Raw genomic sequence first — 22,509 nt, 5'->3', positions numbered from 1 at the left:
TGGCTGATTTTTTGTATTTTTAATAGAAACAGGGTTTCAACACGTTGGCTGGGCTGCTCTCAGACTCCTGACCTCAGGTGATCTCCAGGCATGAGCTACCACACCCAGGTCTTCTCAGTAACACATATTCAAAAATAAGAGACCTATCTCTACAAATAATTTAAATTAGCCAGACATGGTGGCATCCACCTGTAGTCCCAGCTAATCTGGAGGCTAAGATGAGATGATTCCTTGGGCCCAGGAGGTTGAGGATGCAATGAGCTGTGATTGAGCATACTCCAAGGCAAAAGAGCAATCCCTTGTCACTAACAACAACAACAACAACAACAAAAATCCATTTCTAACAGATTTAGAGAAACAAGATTGCTTTTAAAACAAAAAGTATATATTCTGTTTTTTGTACTTTTGTATTTTTAGTAGAGATGGGGTTTCACCATATTGGCCAGGCTTGTCTCGAACTCCTGACCTCATGATTCGCCTGCCTCAGCCTCTCAAAGTGCTGGGATTATAGGCATTAGCCACCGTATACTCTGGTTTTTAGTGAACTTACCTTTAAAAAGAAAATCAGGCCATGTGTGGTGGCTCACATCTGTAATCCCAGTGCTTTGGGAGGGCAAGATGGGTGGATCATTTCAAGAGTTTGAGACCAGCCTGGCCAAGATGGTGAAACCCCACCTCTACTAAAAATATAAAAATTAGCCAGGTGTGGTGGTGAGCACCTGTAGTCCCAGGAACATGGGAGGCTGAGGCAGAAGAATCACTTGAACCCAGGAGAAGGAGGTTGCAGTGAACAGAGATCATGCCACTGAACTCCAGCTGGGTAACAGAGCAAGACCCCATCTCAAAAAAAAACAAAAAAGAAAGAAAATCAGTAACAAGTAAGTACTCCTTTTTTTCTTTTTTTTTCCCCCAAGTATGCCCTACATATTGTTTGCTTTTTTTTTTTTTTCATTCTTAAGTATACCCCAGGCTAGGCACAGTGGTTCATGCCTGCAACCCCAACACTATGGGAGGTGAGGTAGGCGGATCACCTAAGGTCAGCAGTTTGAGACGACCAGCCTGACCAACATAGAGAAACTCTGTCTCTACTAAAAATACAAAATTAGCCAGGTGTGGTGGTGCATGCCTATAATCCCAGCTACTCAGGAGGCTGAGGTACAACTGATTGAACCCGGGAGACGGAGGTTTAGACAACTTAACTTGCCTGGCTAAACCAATGACACAGTGGGGCAATGACTCTCAAGCAGACTCAGAATAAACCTTTGCAAACAGCAAACCCCGTCTCTACGCAAAATAAAAAAATTAGCCAGGCATGGTGGCGTGAGGCATGAGAACTGCTTAAACCAGGGAGGCTGCAGGGAGCCAAGATTGTGCCACTGCACTCCAGCCTGGGCGACAGAGTGAGACCGTGTCTCAAAAGATAAAAGAGTCCATAATGAGAAGAGTTTTTTAAATGGAAAAACCAAGGTTCAGGAAAATTAAGTGGCATCCACACTCAAGACTCCAGTTTTGAACTCATTCTAATAACACTTTCTCCATTAATTCTCCCTTAAAAAACTCCTCATAAAACATGAGCTCTTCAGACAACTTTATGTGCTCTCTGCACCTGTTTTAGTCAATACCAACAGAAATACAGTAAGCTACATCTAACTCCACCATTCATGGATATATAGTTGCCTTTGAAAGTAAAATCAACCAAAAATGTACATAGAAGTAATCCAACCACAGTGATGATCTACAAATTTATGAGTAGGTAGAAAACCAACCATCTGACACTTATTCCACACCTACTATGAGTTGTGCCTTATGTCATAATCCTCACATCAATATTGGTGTCATTTTCTCCCCATTTTTTGGTGGTAAAATACATCTATACATAAAATGAAATAATTTCTCTAATCTCTATTTTACAGATGAGAAAAAACGGAAATCACTAAAAAGTTATGAAATTTTCCTATGTCAAGCAGTAAATAGCCAACAAGAATCTGAACCCAGGTCTTTCTTTAAAATGCATAAAAGTGGGAAGCAAAGGGGAAAAAAAAAGAAAGAAAACTACATGATGGCTACTACATCATTTGCTTGATGCTTAAGTCTCTTAAAATTTATTTTCTATGAGTTAATATCAAGAGGCTAATCAATTAGGAAGAAACTAATTTTCTACATATTCAATCCTAAAATAGACAGGACCAAGATGCTGTTCATGCTGAGACTCTCCAGTTAGCAGATGCTCTACCAACAGTGAGCAGACCCTCTAAAAATCATTACCTCTCACTACTTTTGCAGCAACAATTTTTTTTTAACAATCTTTTTTTAATAGAGCTAGGGTCTTGTTAAGCTGGCCAGGCTGGTCTCAAACTCCTACCTTCAAGCAATCCTCCCAACTTGGCCTCCCTAAATGGTGAGATTACCAGTGTGAGCCACCACTCCTGCCCAAGATATTACTTTTTAGAGTAACATACTAATCAGGTATTTTGGTTATAACGAAAATCTATAAACTTAATATATTAAAGTATATATGCAAAATTATTTGGATTTTATTCACCATTTACAACATAAACTTAAGAAGGATAAAATGTCACATTTCACCGGGCGCAGTGGCTCATGCCTGTAATCTCAGCACTTTGGGATGCTAAGGCGGGCAGATCACCTGAGGTGGAGAGGTCAAGACCAACCAGCCCAACCAACATAGAGAAACCCCATCTCTACTAAAACTACAAAATTAGCTAGGCATGGTGGCGCATGCCTGTAATCCCAGCTACCCGGGAGGCTGAGGGAAGAGAATCGTTCGAACCTGGAAGACGGATATTGCAGTGAGCTGAGATCATGATGCCATTGCACCCTAGACTGAGCAGCAAGAGCAAAACTCCGTCTCAAAATAAATAAATAAATTTTTTTAAAATCTCATTTATATTCATATACTTTAGATTTAATCATGCTTGTAATCTAGATTTTAAAGTTGTTGCTAGTTGGGTGCAGTGGCTCACACCTGTAATCCCAACACTTTGGGAGGCTGAGGTGGGAGGATTGCTTGAGGCCAAGAGTTGGAGACCCACCCTGTCAACATAACAAGACCCCATTTCTACCAAACAAAAAAAAATGTTTTTTTAATTAGCTAGGCACGGTGGGAGGCACCTGTACTCCCAGTTAGCTACTCTAGAGTCTGAGGCAGGAAGATCTCTTGAGCCAAGGCATTCAAGGTGGAAGTGAGCTATGATCCTGCCACTGCACTCCAGCCAGGGCAACAGAGTAAGACCCTGTCTCTAAAACAAAAAGAAAAGAAAAAACAGAAAGGGGCCAGGCACAGTGGTGCATGCCTGTAATCACAGCACTTTGGGAGGCCAAGGCAGGGGGAGCACGAAGTCAGGAGATTGAGACCATCCTGGCCAACATGGTGAAAAACCTCATCTCTACTAAAACTACAAAAATTAGCTGGGTGTGGTGGCACACGCCTGTAGTCCCAGCTACTCAGGGGACTGAGGCGGAAGAATCGTTTCAACGAGGTGGAGGTTGCAGTGAGCCAAGATCGCACCACTGCACTCCAGCCTGGTGACAAAGTGAGACTCTGTCTCAAAAAAAAGAAAAAAAAAAAAAAACAGAAAGAGAGAAATAAAAAAGCAATTTCAATTTTGGACCAGGCATGGTGACTCACATCTGTAATCCCAGCACTTTGTGAGGATCCCTTGAGCCCAGGAGTTCAACATCAGCCTGGTGGGTTTTTTTAAAGCAATGTTTTGTTCTCATATCAGTAGCAAATGTGAAGCCTTGATATGCTGAATATGTAATTCGTAAACATGACAGAACTCATATCATAATGGACACATTTTTCTTTTACATGTCAGCAACCAACTGAAAATAATGAACACTTTCTATACAGAAACAGAAAAGCACTATGAATTACAAGAGAAAATACAGTAAAAATTTAACTTATGAGACAACTTGCCTAGCTAAACCAATGACACAGCAGGGCAGGGACTCTCAAGCAGACTCAGAACAAACCTTTGCAAACACCAGCCTCCCTTACACCCATACCAGGACATTTCAAGAGCTTCAGGGTCCTCAAGACCACAGTGATTTTAAATCAAAGTATCAAAGTGGCCAGGTAGGATGGCTCACAACCATAATCCCAGCGCTTTGGGAGGCTGAAGCGGGTGAATCACCTGAGGTCAGGAGTTCGAGACCAGCCTGGCCAACATGGTGAAATGCCATCTCTACTAAAAATACAAAAGTTAGCTGGGCATGGTGGCGTATGCCTATAATCCCAGCACTTTGGGAGGCGGAGGCGGGTGGATCACCTGGGGTCAGGAGTTCCAGACCAGCCTGGCCAATGTGGCGAAATCCCACCTCTACTAAAAATATATAAATTAGCCATGCATGATGGCACATGCCTGTAATCCCTGCTACACAGGAGGCTGAAGCAGGAGAATCGCTTGAACCTGGGAGGTAGAGGTTACAGTGAGCCAAGATGGTGCCACTGCACTCCAGCCCAGGTGACAGAACAGGACTCTGTCTCAGAAATAAATTAATTAAATAAATAGGCCAGGCACGGTGGCTCACGCCTGAAATCCCAGAACTTTGGGAGGCCAAGGCTGGTGGATCACGAGGTCAGGCATTCAAGACCATCCTGGCCAACATAGCGAAACCCCATCTCTACTAAAAATACAAAAAAAAATTAGCCAGGTGTGATGGCAGGTGCCTGTATCCCAGCTACTTGGGAGGCTAAGGCCGGAGAATCGCTTGAACCTGGGAGTAGGAGGTTGTAGTGAGCAGAGATCACACCAGTGCACTCAGCCCAGGCAACAGTGCAAGACTCTGTTTCATAAATAAATAAATAAAAATTTTTTAGAAAAGGGGCTAAAATATGTCAAAACTATTGACTGAGGGAGACTGGGGAATTCAGAGTAAGATTAAACTACACAGAAAAGCTTAGGGTTCTCCACACCTAAATGCTACCTTATACTTCTTTTTCTGGCAAACTTTTATTTTCATACATATCTAAGACAATAAACATATCATAAGAAACATTAGGAAGAAAAAAATTCATGGGGGTGGGGATGGGAAGAGGGATGGCATCAGGAAGAATAGCTAATGGATGCTGGGCTTAATACCTGGGTGATGGGATGATCTGTGCAGCTAATCACCACGGCACATATTTAACTGTATAACAAACCTGCACATCCTGCACATGTACCCCTGAACTTAAACGCTGCGGGGGAAAGTAATCTGGCTGGATGTAGTCGCTCACACCAATAATCCAAGCACTTTGGAAAGCCGAGGCAGGAGGATCACTTGGGCCCAAGAGTTCCAGACCAGCCTGGGAAACATAGAGAGACTCTATCTCTGTAACACATTTTTTTTTTTAATTAGCCTGGTATGGTGGTACACAACTATGGACCCAGCTACTCTGGAGGCTGAGGTTGGGGGATTGCTTGAGCCTGGAAGGTCAAGGTTGCAGTGAGCCATGATTGTGCCACGGCACTCTCCAGCCAGGGCAACACAGTAAGACCCAGTCCCCCTTGTCAAAAAACTAAGTTATTCAGTTGTTTTAGAGGGGAAAAAACATCAACCAAAACACCAGTGAAGTATAAATTTCTCCCATCTGTATCCTCACAAAACTACCACTGGACCAGGCCCAGTGGCTCATGCATGTCATCTCAGCACTTTGAGAGGCCAAGGTGAGAGATCACTTAGGCCTAGAGTTCAAGACCAGTCTGGGCAATATAGCAAGATTCTATCTCTATTCAAAAGAAAAAACACCACTGAAAACAGGAAATGGCAAGGCACTACCCTGATTATTTGCTAAAGCCTTTTTTTTTTAAATAGAAGATGGGGTTTCACCATGTTGGTCAGGCTGGTCTTGAACTCCCGACCTCAGGTGATCTGCCCGCCTTGGCCTCCAAAGTGCTTGGGTTACAGGCGTGAGCCACCACGCCTGGCCTGCTAGCGCCTATTTACAAAGGGCTTCTATGTGAACATTTTCACCAATTAACAAATGTGATGCAACCTAAAGCACTATATACCAGGCCAGCCCTGGTAGCTCATGTCTGTAATCCCAGCACTTGCAAGGATGAGGCAGGAGAATCACTTGAGCCCATGGGTTTGAGGCTGCAGTCAGCCATGATCATGCCACTGCACTCCAGCCTGGATGGCAAAGCAAGACTTTGTCTTCAAAATGTGTGTGTGTGTGTGTGTGTGTGTGTATGTGTGTGTGTGTGTGTGTGTGTGTATGTGTGTGTGTGTGTGTGTGTGTGTGTGGTGTGTGTGTATATATATAAAATTACATACACACAAATATACACATATACACTACAACCAAACACCAGTGTTTGGTTTCAGTTAGTATCACTTATTTTACTCCCATCAAAATTACAAGGAAGATAAATGGACAAGCAAAAGGCTTCCGGTAAGAATAAGCACGTTTCCACCTCATCATGAAAAACACAAGACTTAAACATTTTTTTAATCAGAGAAAAATTACTTACTAGCATGCTTATCTGCGAGCATTATAAGTGTGTTGGAAATATCACGTCGTCTATAAAAGCATACTACTTTTGCTTCCACGTTGCCACTTGCAGTCTAAGAGATAAGAAAAATAAGTCATTTGTACTGAATATTAGAGTCAAATAATTTATAAAACAAAACTAGATACAGCACAATTATAAGATCATGCTCATTAACACTGTGCCAACCACAACTTCAGGATAACCACAGAGCTAAAAGATTCAAATAAGGATGAGCAACATTTGTTCTGCTTCCAAGCACAACTGGAATGTCAAACATATAATAACACTGGCATTAATTAAACTAAACTGATTAGACTGCTTTAATGATTAAAGCCAGACACAGTTAACACTGATTAGCTTTAAGAAACTAATACCCCCACTGCTTCAATTAACTAACCTAAAAAAAAAAGGTAAAAGAAACTAATCCACCCAATTTTAAAGCCACAACTGACGGAAATAATTTATTTCAGTCATTTAAACATACCTCATCCAAACACATTCCCAGAAAACACAATCTAAGTGTAAAATCACCAAGCACTCCCCTAAGTATCCCATGCTCCATGACAGTGAAACTCTGAAGGTAGGAGGTAGCTATCATGCAGAATAGACCAGGTGACCTGGAAAAAAATTCTCTAGCCCAAGAAAGTCTACAAAATAAGAGACAATATTCTAAGCAGTACTTAGTTTACTTTTACATCTAAAAATATTAAAAACTCCAAGTTATGAATGCTGAAACTTTCATTTCTTTTTGGCTACAGTCTACAATGCAATCAATATTCAGTTAGGTTCTTCCAAAGTACAACAGCTTCAAAAAAAAATTCAGTTATGCTGCCATTTACTGCAGGTGGGGCCCAGGCTCCTGCTCTCCTATTCTCTAAAATTCTGAGAGCTCTCAAGAAGGTCAATCAGTCATTACAAAGTTCCCTATAAAAACACACAGATTATAATAAAATGCTATTGTGATTTCCATTTTCAAACAAATGTGAGAATAAATTTTTAGAAATTTCTCTGGTCTTACAGATATACTCAAATACAAAGAAGAATATGTAAGTGCTACAGTAAATTTGTCAATTTTATGAAGTTCAGCAGCAGTATTTTAGATTGAGAAACAGTCCTGTAGAAACAGTGCCCCTTAAAATTGAAATCATATTAAATTCCTAACCAAAATGCTTCTATATTTCATAATACTGTGATCAAATACATTCTCCAGAAGTAATGATCCATCAATCTGCTAATTCAACAGGCCAGGATTTCCATGTAAATAAAATAAAATATATCTATGACTTCAAATATAAGCTCTGGGTCATTTTTATCTTCTTGAAATAAGCTTTGAAACTGTTGCTTTGAATTTTCAATATTGTTTTTGTCACTTCTTGAGACATTAAAAATCCAGGCTGAGTGCAGTGGCTTACACCTGTAATCCCAGCACTTTGGGAGGCCGAAGTGGGCAGATTGTGAGGTCAGGAGTTCAACACCTGCCTGGCCAACATAGTGAAACCCTGTCTCTACTAAAAATATAAAAATTAGCCAGGTGTGGTGCCATGCACCTGTAGCCCCAGCTATTCGGGAGGCTGAGGAGAGAGAATCACTTGAACCCGGGAGGCAGAGATTGCAGTGAGCGGAGACCAAGCCATTGCATTCCAGCCTGGGTGAGAGTGAGACTCCATCTCAAAAACAAAAAACAAAAACTCCAAAGCAATACTTTCAAGGCATGTTTTTTTCTGCCTCACTAGTGAGTTCCTCCAATAGGAATGCTATACAAAGCCACTCTTTTTTCCAGGGTGGGAACAGGGTCTCACTCTGGCACCCAGGCTGGAGGGCAGTGGTGCAATCTCAGCTTACTTTAACCTCCACCTCTCAGGTTCAAGCAATTCTCAAGTAGCTGTGGTTGTAGGCGCCTGCCACCATGCCTGGCTAATTTTTGTATTTTTTTTTAAGAGACAGGGTTTCACCATGTTGGCCAGGCTGGTTTTGAACTCCTGACCTCTGGTGATCCGCCCACCTTGGCCTCCCAAAGTGCTGGGATTACAGGTATGAACCACTGCACCCAGCCTTACAAAGCTAATTAAATTCTTATTTAAACCTGCATAGGGAGCAGGGAGCATAGTTCAAAATAAATATTCTCTTCTGGACCATGCATTCACTTGGCTACTAGGTAGCTTACAGTTACCATATTCCTCTTTGCCTCTACAAACACACACTCTCCAGTATTCTTCTGAAGCATGGTTATTCATGGTTCTACAGCCCAGTCCCAGTCCACAACTGTTAATGGCATTTAATGAAATGAGCATGAGGTTTGAGACTAAGTGTATTATAGCAATTAAGAATTCATTTTATACCTTAATCCTAATAATAAAAAAAAATTAGGGCTTATATTTTGTTTCTCAGACAGGATCTCACTATACTGTCCAGGCAGGAGTGCAGTGATTATTTACAGGTGTAATCCTCAATTACTGACAGATTTGAACTCCTGGACACAAGTGATCCTCCCAGATAGCCAGGACTACAAGGCTAGAGGAGACAGTGCACCCAGCAGGGGCTTGTATTTTTTTTTTTTTTTTTTTTTTGAGATAGAGTCTTACTCTGTCACCCAGGCTAGAGTCCAGTGGCACAATCACAGCTCGCTGTAGCCTCGACCTCCTGGGCTCAAGTGACCCTCCTGCCTCAGCCTCCGGAGCAGCTGGGACCACCAGTGCACTAACACATCCAGCCTACTTTTTTTGTAGAGACGGAGCCTCACTATGTTGCCCAGGCTGGTCTCGAACTCCCAGATCCAAGGGATCCTCCCTCAGCCTCCCAAACTGCTGGGAGTACAAGCATGAGCCATTGCGCCCAACCTTTCAATCCACCAAATTTCTCTCAACCCTTCCTGTAAGCCAAGTACTGACCTGACACTGGGCGTACATGCTGCCAGGCTCATGGAACCTCCACCCCCGCAAGGATGCCTAGTCCCATGCCATCGCCTATCACACCTGACTAAAAACCTTCATCAAAGCCAGGTGTGGTGGCTCACATCTATAATCCCAGTACTTTGGGAGGCAGAGGCAGGAGGATTGCTCAAGCCCAGGAGTTCATGACCAGCCTGGGCAACATAGGGAAACAGAAGAAACAAAAACAGAAACAGAAGAAACCCAAAATAATCACTAGGCCAGGCACAGTGGTTCATGCCTATAATCCCAGCACTTTGGGAGGTGGAGGTGGAGAATCTTTTAAACCCAAAAGTTTGTGACCAGCCTGAGCAACACAATGGGACCCCCATCTCTACAAAAAAAATTTTTTTTAATTAGCTGGGCACAGTGCCATGAGCCTGTAGTCTCAGCTATTCTGGAAGCTGATGCAGGAGGGTCACATGAACCAAGGAGGTTGAGGCTGCAGTGGGCCATGATCACACCACTATACTTCATCCTGGGCAACACACACACACATACCCTTTACCAACTCTAAAGCATAAAAGTAAAGCACTCCAGCCTGGCATGGTGGCTCACACCTGTAACCCCAGCACTCTGGGAGGCCAAGGAAGGCAGATCACTTGAGGTGAGGAGTTCAAGACCAGCCTGGCTAACGTGAAACCCGTCTCTACTAAAAATACAAAATTAGCCAGGCATGGTGGTGCATGCCTGTAATCCTAGCTACTTGGGAGACTGAGGCAGAAGAATCGCTTGAAACCAGGAGACAGAGGTTGCAGTGAGCTGAGGTCACACTATTGTACTTCCCAGCCTGGGTGACAGAACAAAATCCTGTCTCAAAAAAGAAAAAAAAAAAAAAGAAAGAAAGAAAGAAAAGCATTCCCGTCGATATGCTCAGCCCTGTTTTCCTCTACCCCTTCCTTTCTGCTCCAGACTCCATTTTTCGGTGATGGAATCAGGAACAAAGTACAACCTGTTGAGGGAGAAACAGAAAAAGCTTCATGAAGGAGGAAATGGGTGAAGGGTCCTTAGTGGGCTAGGAAAGAAGGAAAGGAGTCCAACAGGTAAAGCCTGGAGGACTGAACATTCTAGGAAAAAAGGTGGACATGAGTAAAAAGCCACAGGTGGGAAAGAAAAGTGGGAACATGTGTAAAGAAGAGCCCACAATGAATACTGATTTTTTTCCTGTGTTCTCTTCCCCATTTAAGTTGCAGCCTCTTAAAGTTCCACTCTGCCAAACATATTCACTAAAATATCCTCCAGCAATAATAAAAGAGCTTTTCTGAAGCTCTAAAATAATTTCAGCCAATGTCATACTCATGTCTGTTTCTATTTTTTTGAGACAGAGTTTCGCTCTTCTTGGCCAGGCTGGAGTGCAGTGCTACGATCTGGGCTCACTGTAACCTCTACCTTCCAGTTTCAAGTGATTCTCCTGCCTCAGTCTCCCAAGTAGCTAGGATTACAGGCGTCTGCCACCACACCCAGTCAATTTTTGTATTTTTAGTAGAGATGGGGTTTCACCATGTTGGCCAGGCTGGTCTCGAACTCCTGACCTTGTGATCCACTGGCCTCAGCCTCCCAAAGTGCTGGGATTACAGGCATGAGCCACTGCACCCAGCCACTCATGTCTGTTTCTATCCCAGACTTAGAAAGTATGTTATTCTGGCTGGGTGTGGTGGCTCATACCTGTTATTATCAGAACTTCGGGAGGCTGAGGTGGGTAGATGGCTTGAGCCCAGGAATTTGAGACCAGCCTGGGCAACATGGTGAAACCCACTCTCTATTTATTTATTTTTTTAATTAAAATTAAAAATAAGAGGCCAGGCACAGTGGCTTACGCCTGTAATCCCAGCACTTTGGGAGGCCAAGGCAGGCGGATCACCTGAGGTCAGGAATTCGAGACCAGTCTGACCAACAGGGGGAAACCTCGTCTCTACTAAAAATACAAAATTAGTCGGGCGTGGTGGTGCATGCCTGCAATCCCACCTACTCGGGAGGCTGAGGCAGCAAAATTGCTTGAAGCTGGGAGGTGGAGGTTGCAGTGAGCCAAGATTGCACCATTGCACTCCATCCTGGGCAACAAGAGTGAAACTCCGTCTCAAAAAAAAAAAGAAATAAGAAATAAAGAACAATATTTACCAGAGTTTTTTTTTAATTTAATCTTATATTCTACATCCAAATAATCATCTTCACTATATGTGAGTACACACTAGGGGAAAGGAAAAGAAAAATGTAAGATAAACAATATTGAACTGTGTTCATCAACAGATATTTAGCTTCGCACCTAAAACTTTCTGAAACATTTAGGGAAAAAAATTGAGGCAGAAATCTATTACCGTAATGAGGGGAAAAAAAAGAAAATATCGAAGTCCTGCTTTCTTTATTTTCACACTCTGTCACCCAGGCTGGAGTGCAATGATACAATCACGGCCTTGACCTCCACAGGCTCAGGAGATCCTCCCACCTTAGCCTCTCAAGTAGCTGGGAATACAGGCGCAAAACACCTTGCCCAGCAAATTTTTCAATTTTTATAGCAACAAGGTTTCACCATGTTGCCCAAGGTGCAGTCCTGCTTCCAAACTAAGCATATAACACTGCAAACAGGAGTTAACAATGTAAAAAAAACAGGGATCATTCTATAAAAGAAATTTTTTTATAAAAATAGTGATTGCCGCTTTTCTGAGGATCCAGCAAGATGGCAGAGGTACAGCAGAAGCAGCAGATCTTCCGCAAGTTCACCTACCGCGACGTGGACCTGGACCAGCTGCTGGACATGTTCTACCAGCAGCTGATGCAGCTGTACAGTGTACGGCAGAGGCGGCAGCTGCAGCAGCTGAACCCGGGCCTGCTGCAGAAGCAGCACTCGCTGCTGAAGCGCCTGTGCAAGGCCAAGGAGGAGGCACCGCCCACAGAGAAGCCGGAAGTGAAGACGCACCTGTGGGACATGATCATCCTGCCCGAAATGGTGGGCAGCACGGTGGGTGTCTGCAATGGCAAGGCCTTCAACCAGGTAGAGATCAAGCCAGAGATGATCGGCCACTACCTGGGCGAGTTCTCCATCACTCACAAGACCGTGAAGCATGGCCAGCTGGGCATCGGGGCCACCCACTCCTCACGCTTCATCCCCCTCAAGTAGTGGCTCTGCTAATAAAGGCACACAGATATCAAAAAAGAAAAAAAAAGGCCGGGCACGGTGGCTCAGGCCTGTAATCCCAGCACTTTGGGAGGCCGAGGCGGGTGGATCACGAGGTCAAGAGATCGAGACCATCCTGGTCAACATGGTGAAACCCTGTCTCTACTAAAAATACAAAAAATTAGCTGGGCACGGTGGCGCGTGCCTGTAATCCCAGCTACTCAGGAGGCTGAGGCAGGAAGAATTGCCTGAACCCAGGAGGCGGAGGTTGCGGTGAGCCGAGATCGCGCCATTGCACTCCAGCCTGGGTAACAAGAGCGAAACTCCGTCTCAAAAAAAAAAAAAAAAAAAAAACTCAGAGGAGGCCGGAAGCGGTGACTCACGCCTGTAATCCTAGCACGTTGGGAGGCCGAGGTGGGTGGATCACCTGAGGTCAGGAGTTCAAGACCAGCCTGGCCATCATGGTGAAATCCCATCTTAAAAAAAAAAAAAAAAAAACACTCAGAGTAAAGGTAATGAAACAGGTTAATATCGCTTGTCCCTTGTTTTCCTGGCTTATCAGAACAGAGTAAGAATTTTCAGTTTAGGCCGGGCGCGGTGGCTCACACCTGTAATCCCAGCACTTTGGGAGGCCGAGGCGGGTGGATCACGAGGTCAAGAGATCGAGACCATCCTGGTCAACATGGTGAAACCCTGTCTCTACTAAAAATACAAAAAATTTAGCTGGGCATGGTGGCACGTGCCTGTAATCCCAGCTACTCAGGAGGCTGAGGCAGGAGAATTGCCTGAACCCAGGAGGCGGAGGTTGCGGTGAGCCGAGATCGCGCCACTGCACTCCAGCCTAGGTAACAAGAGCAAAACTCCGTCTCAAAAAAAAAAAAAAAAAAAAAAAGAATTTTCAGTTTAGCAGTGGTTTTGTTTTGGTTTTTGTTTGTTTGTTTGTTTTTTGAGATGGAGTTTCCCTCTTGTCGCCCAGGCTGGAGTACAACAGCTAGCGCAGTCTCGGTTCACCGAAACCTCCGCATCCCAAGTTCAAGTGATTCTCCTGAGTAGTTGGGATTACAGGCATGCACCACCACACCGGGCTAATTTTGTATTTTTAGTAGAAATGGGGTTTCACCAAGTTGGCCAGGCTGGTCTGGAACTCCTGACCTCAGGTGATCTGCCCACCTTGGCCTCCCAACGTGCTGGGATTACAGGCGTGAGCCACTGAGCCCAGCCTTGTTTTTCTTCTTTTTTTAAGAGACTAGGGGGTCTTACTATGTTGCACAGACTGGTCTCAAACCCCCAGGCTCAAGCCATCCTCCTGCCTCAGCCTCTGGAACATCTGAGACTACCATGCCTGTCTTCAAGTATTTTTAAATCATTATTTGGATTTTCCCAGCATGTTAACTTTCCCTACCTAGCCAATTTCACCTCCGATCTTCCCAGGGCCTTTATCTAGAACACTTTTGTGGCCTCTCTTTCCATGGTTCCCTCTTTCTCGTCCTTTAGGCCTCAACTTCAATGTCCTTTCCCACCCTACCTAAAGGAAATGACTTGTCATTCTCTATGTCAAAGCTCTTGCCTTCTTAGAAGTTAACACAATTCATTACTATTACTATTTTCTTTATGCCTGTCAACTTGTCTTTCCAGGTGTCTCCCTTATGAGAATGTAGACCATGTCCATCTTGTTCACAGTCTATCTCAGGCTAGCAAAGTGCCTGGTACATAACAGGTACTCAATAATATTTGCTTAATGAATTATCTAAAATAAGATGTCTTCTTCACATCCATTCCAAAATAAAGACCCTATGTAAATATTTTAATTAGCCATTCAAACTACCATTTTGTGAAATTACAAAGAATCCCATCTCTCACAGCAGTCATCCCCCAGCCCCAGAGACTCGCTATTATATGGATGACTCTGTGTTGACAAGGGGTAGGGGCAGGGAGGAGGTGAGGATGGAGGAGAAGGATGTTTTGGAAGTGAATGGCAATGAAATGATAAAGGAGTGTGAAATAATCCATGTTCACCTAAGATGTGTAACCCAATCATTTAGCTACTATGTGCCTCAAGACAATGCATGATTTAGCTACCTTAAGGTGTAAGGTTATGTGAGGCTCAAAGGGGTGACAAATGTGAATCCCAGATTAGGTTTCCAGAGCACCATGCTGTGACATTTCTAAACTTAGCACAGCTGTAATTTTACTTTTACTTGTGGGACTATATGGCTGATGTCTCTCTCCACTAGACCTGTTTTTGATCACCCTTACATTTCCAGTGTCTAAAAGTACCTGGCAGGTAGAAGGTCCTCAAAATTATTTGCAAAATGAATGAATCGAAGCAGTTTGTAAAGAGTAAAGCTATGTATGTATAAGCATTAACATCAGACATTTCAGAAATTCATTAATTCAACAAGTATTTAGTGAATGCCTTTAACTATGTGCCAACCACTATTCTAAGGCACTCAGAATGCATTACTGGGCAAAACAGAAAAGATCACTAAAGCTAACATTCTAGGAAGACAGGCAATGAAAGTAAACATAATAAGTATGAATATTTGGAGGTGATAAATTATATGGAAAAAAGAGCAAGGGATGAGGGGTAGGGTAGCTACAACTAAACAGTCCTCCTAAGATGGCTGCAGGGAGAAACAGCCAAGAGCCCACTGTGCTTTGCGCCAAATAAGCAAGGCAGAGCTCTCATCTGCTTTCAGCAAAAGTGCAAGTCAGAGAGGGGCAGTGACAGTCAAAGAATATGGGGTCTCATAGGTCAACATTTCTATTTGAATCTAATTAACTTTCTAATTAAACTGATATAGTAAATAGTTTGGGGTTGCCTCAATACTTATACCTTACATCAATAACATAAAAGATCAGAATCACATGCCAACAGTTCCCATCCACAGGCTGATCTAAACTTGAGACCATTCTCTTCAACTGGTGGTCTCAAAGACTACATAATTTTTTTTTTTAATGCAAAGGCAACTAGCCTGTAATCCCAGTGCTTTGAGAGTCCAAGATGGGGGATTGCTTGAGGCCAGGAGTTCTAGATAAGCCTGGGCAGCAATAATGAGACTCCATCTCTACAAACAATTTAAAAATTAGGCCAGGCAAGGTGGTTCATGCCTGTAATCCCAGCACTTTGGGAGGCCAAGGCAGGTGGATCACTTGAGGTCAGGAGTTCGAGACCAGCCTGGCCAACATGGTGAAACCCTGTCTCTACCAAAAATATAAAAATTAGTCAGGCATGGTGGAGGACACCTGTAATCCCAACTACTCAGGAGGCTGAGGCAGGAGAATCACTTCAACCTGGCAGATGGAGGTTGCAGTGACCAGAGATCATGCCATTATACTCCAGCCTGGGTAACAAAGTGAAACTCCATAGCAAAAAAAAAAAAAAAAAAGTAGCCAAGTATGGTGGTACATGCCTGTAGTCCCAGCTACTTGAGAGGCTGAGGCAGGAGGATTGCTTGAGTCCAGGAGTTCAAGGTTACAGTGAGCTATAATCCTACCACTGGACTCCAGCCTGGGTGATAGAGTGAGACTCTATCTCCCTGTCTCTGGAATAAAATAAAAATAAAAATAATGCAGAGTCCTCATGATATTCCCAAAGCAAACCAAGGTCTCAAGGCTCTTTAAACTAAGAATGTCCTAAGTAAGACTTGGCTTCCCAGGACAAAACTGAACAAGTCACCAGATGGCACTTGAGGGAAAGGTATTAGCTAGATAGACCCAAAGATTTTAACACTATGAAGTCTCATAAGCCACATAACCCTTAGAGTAGTCTGGAGGAAAACAAAAGCATCACTGTGGATATGGCTTTTTTTTTTTTATGTTGCCAAACAGCACTGACATGGATATAGTTTTAAAAAATAAGTATGTGACTCACATCTGTAATCTCAGCACTTTGGGAGGCCGAGGCAGGCGGACCACCTGAGGTCTGGAGTTCGAGACCAGTCTAGCCAACATGGTAAAATCCTATCTCTACTAAATATACAAAAATTAGCCAGGCATGGTGGTGCATGCCTGTAATCTCAGCTACTCAGAAGGCTGAAACAGGAGAATCGCTTAAACCTAGAAGGTGGAGGCTGCGGTGAGAACAGCGAGATCGAAATTCCATCTCCAAAAAAAAAAAAAAAGCTACTTTATATTTATTATAACAAAACCATATTATTTTTTTCTTTTGAGACAAGGTCTCACTCTGTTTCCCAGGCTGGAGTGCAGTGGTGCAATCACAGCTCACTGCAGCCCTGACCTCCTAGGCCCAAGCTATCTTTCTCAGCCTCCCAAGTAACTGGGACTATGGGCATGTGCCATCATGCCTGCCTATTTTTTTTTGGTGGAGATGGGGTTTCCCTATGTTACCCAGGCTAGTCTCAAACTCTGGACTCAAAAGATCCTCTCACCTTAGCCTCCCGAAGTTGGAATTACAGGCGTGAGCCACTGACACAATTTGGTCTAGTCCAGAATTTTACAAATTCCCTTCAATATTATGTTCCCTAGCTTCCTCCTTCTAAACCTAGAAGAGGAAAATATTAATTCGCTAAAAAGGGAGAAATACGGCCGGGCGCGGTGGCTCAAGCCTGTAATCCCAGCACTTTGGGAGGCCGAGGCGGGTGGATCACGAGGTCAAGAGATCGAGACCATCCTGGTCAACATTGTGAAACCCCGTCTCTACTAATACAAAAAAATTAGCTGGGCATGGTGGCACGTGCCTGTAATCCCAGCTACTCAGGAGGCTGAGGCAGGAGAATTGCCTGAACCCAGGAGGCGGAGGTTGCAGTGAGCCGAGATCACGCCATTGCACTCCACTCCAGCCTGGGTAACGAGAGCGAAACTCCGTCTCAAAAAAAAAAAAAAAAAAAGGAGAAATACATATTATAACTCTATTTTTTTTTTTTTTTTTTTTGAGACGGAGTCTTGCTCTGTCACTTACTGCAACCTCCGCCTACCAGGTTCAAGCGATTCTCCTGCCTCAGCCTCCCAAGTAGCTGGGCCTACAGGTGCCCACCACCACGCCTGGCTAATTTTTGTATTTTTAATAGAAATGGGGTTTCACCTATTGGCCAGGCTGGTCTCAAACTCCTGCCCTCAAGTGATCTGCCTGCCTCAGCCTCCCAAAGTGTTGAGATTACAGGCATGAGCCACTGCACCTGGCCCGTTATGACTCTAAATATAAAAAGGGTCTGACTTACAGAAGTGAACTGCTCTTTCAGAATCTGCAAACTTTTGAATATTCAGTAACAAAAAAGCAAAAGAATATTAAGAATTCGGAATTCTGCATAACTCTCTAAAATCTCAACTTTCTTTTTTTTTTTTTTGGAGTCTTGCTGTGTTGCCCAGACTGGAACGCAATGGCATGATCTCGGCTCACTGCAACCTCCACCTCTCAGGTTCAAGCGATTCTCCTGCCTCAGCCTCCTGGGTACCTGAGATTACAGGTGCATGCCACCATGCCCGACTAATTTTTTTGTACTTTTTTAGTAGAAAAGGAGTTTCACCATGTTGGCCAGGCTGATCTTGAACTTCTGACCTCAAGTGATCCACCCGCCTCAGCCTCCCAAAGTGCTGGGATTATAGGCGTGAGCCACTGCACCTGGCCTAAAACCTCAACTTTCAAAGAGTCTGGGACTGAAAGTAGAGCCACCTCTTATGATCTTTACCCAGTTTATTTTTTATTTAATTTAAAAAAAAATAGAGATGGGGGTCTCACTGTGTTGCACAGGCTGGTCTCCCCCTGCCCACCCTCCCAAAGTACTGGAATTGCAGGCAAGAGCCTCTACGCCAGGCCACCCTTTACCCAATCACCCGTCAAGGAAAAACAATTATTTTTAATATTAAAATTAAGAACACTAAGTGTATACCTTGTTGAGTTCTTCTATTCTTCTTATTAGGTATGGGTTGCTGGAGGAATTCTCAAAGTACACATAATCTGTAAAGGAAGTACAGAACTTAATCTTTTCAACAGAAAGTTCAGATTTGTCAATCCATGACTTTTAATGTTAGGCAATTCACATTTGAAATTAAGCTCATAATTCATTCACTGGTAAAAGCAAACAGCCTTAATATATTCTCTCATCTGCCTACGATTCACAGACCTTTATTTTCTTGGCATTTTCATTTCAATCAACGTTTTATCAGGTTCTCCTAGACTTCTGTCCCAATATGTCATTTCTTTAATAATAAACAAAAAAGGCACCTCTTATCACTGTGTAGTTAGGGCACACTAAACATGTGTCCTCTGTACTGTAACTACTTCCACATCTTTTTCCTCCAATCCAATTTGCCCTGGAGGCTGCCTCTCACATAAAACTATTGACCTAAGACACATTCAGAGCACGGAGAAAGGCTTCACAGTCCAACCTACATTTCAATCACTACTTAAAAAAAAAAAATTAGGTGAGCAGAGCAGGTAAGAGGAAGAACGCTGACAAACTTTTCCACAGCTCTACCTGGGAAGACGAGAAAACAGAGGGGCCAAGGGGATCACTTCTAAGAGGGAAAGTGCTCTGGGGGTGATACCAGAATGTTTTTTACCCTTTTACCATATTTAATCCAAATCTATTTAATGTCTTGTGGTTAAGAAATTGCTGCAGGGGGCCGGGCGCAGTGGCTCACGCCTGTAATCCCAGCACTTTGGGAGGCCGAGGCGGGTGGATCACGAGGTCAAGAGATCAAGACCATCCTGGTCAACATGGTGAAACACCGGCTCTACTAAAAATATAAAAATTATCTGGGCATGGTGGCATGTGCCTGTAATCCCAGCTACTAGGGAGGCTGAGGCAGGAGAATTGCCTGAACCCAGGAGGTGGAGGCTGCAGTGAGCCGAGATAGCGCCATTGCACTCCAGGCTGGGTAACAAGAGCAAAACTCCGTGTCCCCCCCCCAAAAAAAGAAATTGCTGCAGGCTTTCAACTAAAAGGATAAAATTTTTCAAGTGTGACTATTCGTCTCATCTAATAGGCTGGCCGGAAACTTCCCACTGTGTGTTTATCTGAAAGGCAGGGCTGTGCTGTTATTGTCTATCTTAGTGGCTCTTTCGAGGCTCTCTTCTGCAAAGTGGCCTCATTTAGCCAGGCCATTCCCACCACTATCCATCAGAAGCTCGGCTAATGAGCAGAGAAGGAAGAGCCGGTCTCTCATACAAACACGCCACTTATCTGAATTATTATTTTACCAGGAAAGAGGGAGGAGGGCGTCGTGAGTAGGGAGAAAGTTTGTTTGACCTTATTTCTCTCTTCCGCAGAAGACTGGGAAGGAGGCAGGCAGCAGAGCAAACGTCCAGGCAGAGCTCAACTCCCCACCTCCGGCAGAGGTTCCCAGGCCCCACGAAGCTTTGTGGGGGGCTGGACCAGAAACGAAACGGGGGAGGCGAGGAAGGGGAGGTGCAGGGCCCCGGCCCGCTAACAGGCCCGTCCAGCTGCGCCCCTGGCTGGGCCCCCACCCCCACCCCAGGCTCCCACTGAGGGGAGAAGGAACAGGGGACGGGATGTCCCCCCATCCTCTCCAGTGCCTAGAAGCCACGAGAGGAGACGGCCACCTTCTCAGGGGGCTCGACGGGCCCTACTCCCATGAAGGTTTCGTGGAGGGGGGGGCGTCTGGTCATTCGTACCCCCAAGTAGAGGCCTGACCCTAAAGACGGGGTGGGGTGAGAGGGTGAAGGTGGCCCCGACCCCTCGCGGGCCACCGTGGGGGGAGGGGAGGGAAAGGGTGGGGGTGGGGAGCCCCGGCCCCTCTGCAGGCCCCGGTGCCCCCGCCCCCTGCGCCCTCAGCCCCCGCAGCCTTGGCTCCCGGCAGTTGGCGTGAGCTCGCCCCGGCCCCCAGCTCCCGGAGCCCGCTCCCACACGGGCCGGGTCGGGCCGAGTCTGCCTACCTCCGACCCGGTACATGTTGGCCGCCATGTCCGCCCGCCCGCCCGCGGAGCCCGAGCCGAGCCCCGCCCGCCGCCGCCGCCGCCTCCTCAGCCTCAGCCTCAGCCTCGACCGCCGCTGCCGCTGCCGCCGCCGCCGCCACTGCCTAGCCACCGGGGGGAAGGGAGGGAAGGGAGGGGGCGGGGGAGGGGGAAGTGAAGGGGAGGGGACGCCGAGGGGTGGGGGCTGGTGCCCGCCCCCAGCGCCAGGCTAGCGAAGCCGAGTGGGCGGAGGGAGGCCCGGGGAGGCCCGAGCGCTGTGGGGCCAGCGGGAATTGGGGGGAGGGGATGGGGAGCGGGGGGGAGGGTGGGGGGCCTTGTTGGAAGTGAAGGGCCCTGGGGCCAGGGTCCTGGCCGAGGCGGAAGTCTGGACTCAAATGCGGACCAGGGGCTGTTAGAGAATTGGAGTTGGGGCTGGGGCTCAGCGTCTCCCCAGCGCCTCTTGCCCCACCCAGGGTATCCCATCACCTGCCCACCCCGAGACAGGTCCTCCTTCCCTGCTTCCGTCCGTGGGGAACCCCCGTGTGCCTGACCTAGTAGGCAAGCGCCAGTCTCAATGCAAACTCTTGGATGCAAATAAGTGTAAGCAGCAGGGTTCCTTCCTTCTGGTGAGGTCCATGGGGCCGGCCTGGTACCTGCAAGGTTCTGGGACCAGGAAGACCCCGCGTGCTTTCCGCCTCGCCAGAGACCCAGCTGGGGACAGAGCTAGAAAAACTCCCTTCTAGGCCACCCTAACTGCGCCATCGTTCATTCCTACTGAGCAGAACCAACTCTCCAACACCCAGATAAAGGCCCTGGCTCTAGACAGGCCCTATATATGCAGTGCCTGTTCTTCTGAGATAAGGGACCTTTAGGAGTGGGGGGCTTCCTTTGTCCATGGGGGAACAGAGCCCTACAGTTCACAATCACCACCGCCCCCAAGAAGAGGAGATGCTGTTCAATCAGCTTGATATTGATGGATACTTAACTGGTTATGTGTCTAAAGCTTCTAAATGGTTATTGTCCCAGGCCAATTCTCTAAACAACCTCTGTTTTCACGGCCTTCCTACTCTCACAGAAACAAAACAAAACAAAAAAAAAATGTTGAATCTTAGCTGGCTATCCCCCAAACGACCAAAAATAACTTTCTTTAGAGAAGACAGTCCATTCCAAAGTACTCCCAGACATCACTGCATAAAAAACACGAAGACGGCCGGGCGCGGTGGCTCACGCCTGTAATCCCAGCACTTTGGGAGGCCGAGGCGGGTGGATCACGAGGTCATGAGATCGAGACCATCCTGGTCAACATGGTGAAACGCCGCCTCTACTAAAAATACAAAAAATTAGCTGGGCACGGTGGCACGTGCCTGTAATCCCAGCTACTCAGGAGGCTGAGGCAGGAGAATTGCCTGAACCCAGGAGGCGGAGGTTGCGGTGAGCCGAGATCGCGCCATTGCACTCCAGCCTGGGTAACAAGAGAGAAACTCCGTCTCAAAAAAAAAAAAAAAACAAAAACACGAAGACGATTTACTTGTGTGGTGGCTTGTTTGCAATGTCTTGTGATACACAGTTGTGTGCTGCCAACTTGAGTTTGAGGTCTGTGCGGGGGTAAGAGGTGCCCCCAGAAAAGAAGTTGTGTTTTGGTTGTTTGATGGTGACATTTGTGATGGTCCCTTATCACAAAGTATTGAGATGAAAAAAATGTTCTGCGTAGCTGAGGCAAAGTATACAAATAAATAACAAAGCACCGTTGAATTATATTGACTCTGACCTGTTTCCTTGTCTATAAAATGGGGACGCTAATTCCCCTTCATAGGTGTGGAAAGGATCAGTTGTGGTGATATCTGAAAATGGTTTGTAAACCAGGGAACACAGAGCACCATGCAAATAACAGGTGTCTCTTGCTTTTCTTTTTAACCCAAGAAAACCTCAGATTCCCAAGGGTTTTCTGCTGTGTGTCAAAATATGAGCCATGTGTCAATTTCTGACCCAGAGAATAAAGCAAAAGTGTTCTGTTCCGCAGATTGCATAGCTGTCATTCAACATTTACCAGAGATCCCACCAAAAAACATTCTGACAAAACTGACATCACCCCTT

The 22,509-nt window shown here is 45.4% G+C and overlaps 1 protein-coding gene across 3 annotated transcripts in view; it reads right to left on the bottom strand.

Moving 5' to 3' along the window:
- The window catches only part of MTA3 (metastasis associated 1 family member 3), a 190,684-nt gene extending 170,232 nt beyond the window's left edge, over positions 1-20,452 (bottom strand). For 2 of the 3 annotated variants that reach the window (XM_064364030.1, XM_064364031.1), the window contains exons 1-3: positions 20,398-20,452; positions 18,389-18,456; positions 6,480-6,573 (exon numbers count right to left, since the gene is read on the bottom strand). In XM_064364030.1, the coding sequence (XP_064220100.1) occupies positions 6,480-6,573; positions 18,389-18,456; positions 20,398-20,425 (190 nt within the window). In that variant the 5' untranslated portion in view covers positions 20,426-20,452. Of the gene's footprint in view, positions 1-6,479; positions 6,574-12,341; positions 12,501-18,388; positions 18,457-20,397 lie in introns of those variants that run through there. The other variant, XM_064364032.1, reaches the window with a different exon arrangement.
- Between the last annotated feature and the right edge of the window lie 2,057 nt (positions 20,453-22,509).

The sequence above is a fragment of the Aotus nancymaae genome, unplaced genomic scaffold (assembly GCF_030222135.1).
Source record: "Aotus nancymaae isolate 86718 unplaced genomic scaffold, 86718_ANA_hifiasm-v0.15.2.pri h1tg000057l, whole genome shotgun sequence".
In the NCBI taxonomy this organism is placed as follows: domain Eukaryota; kingdom Metazoa; phylum Chordata; class Mammalia; order Primates; family Aotidae; genus Aotus; species Aotus nancymaae.
Note: the sequence above shows the minus strand (reverse complement) of the source record. Positions and strands in the feature narration are given on the sequence as shown.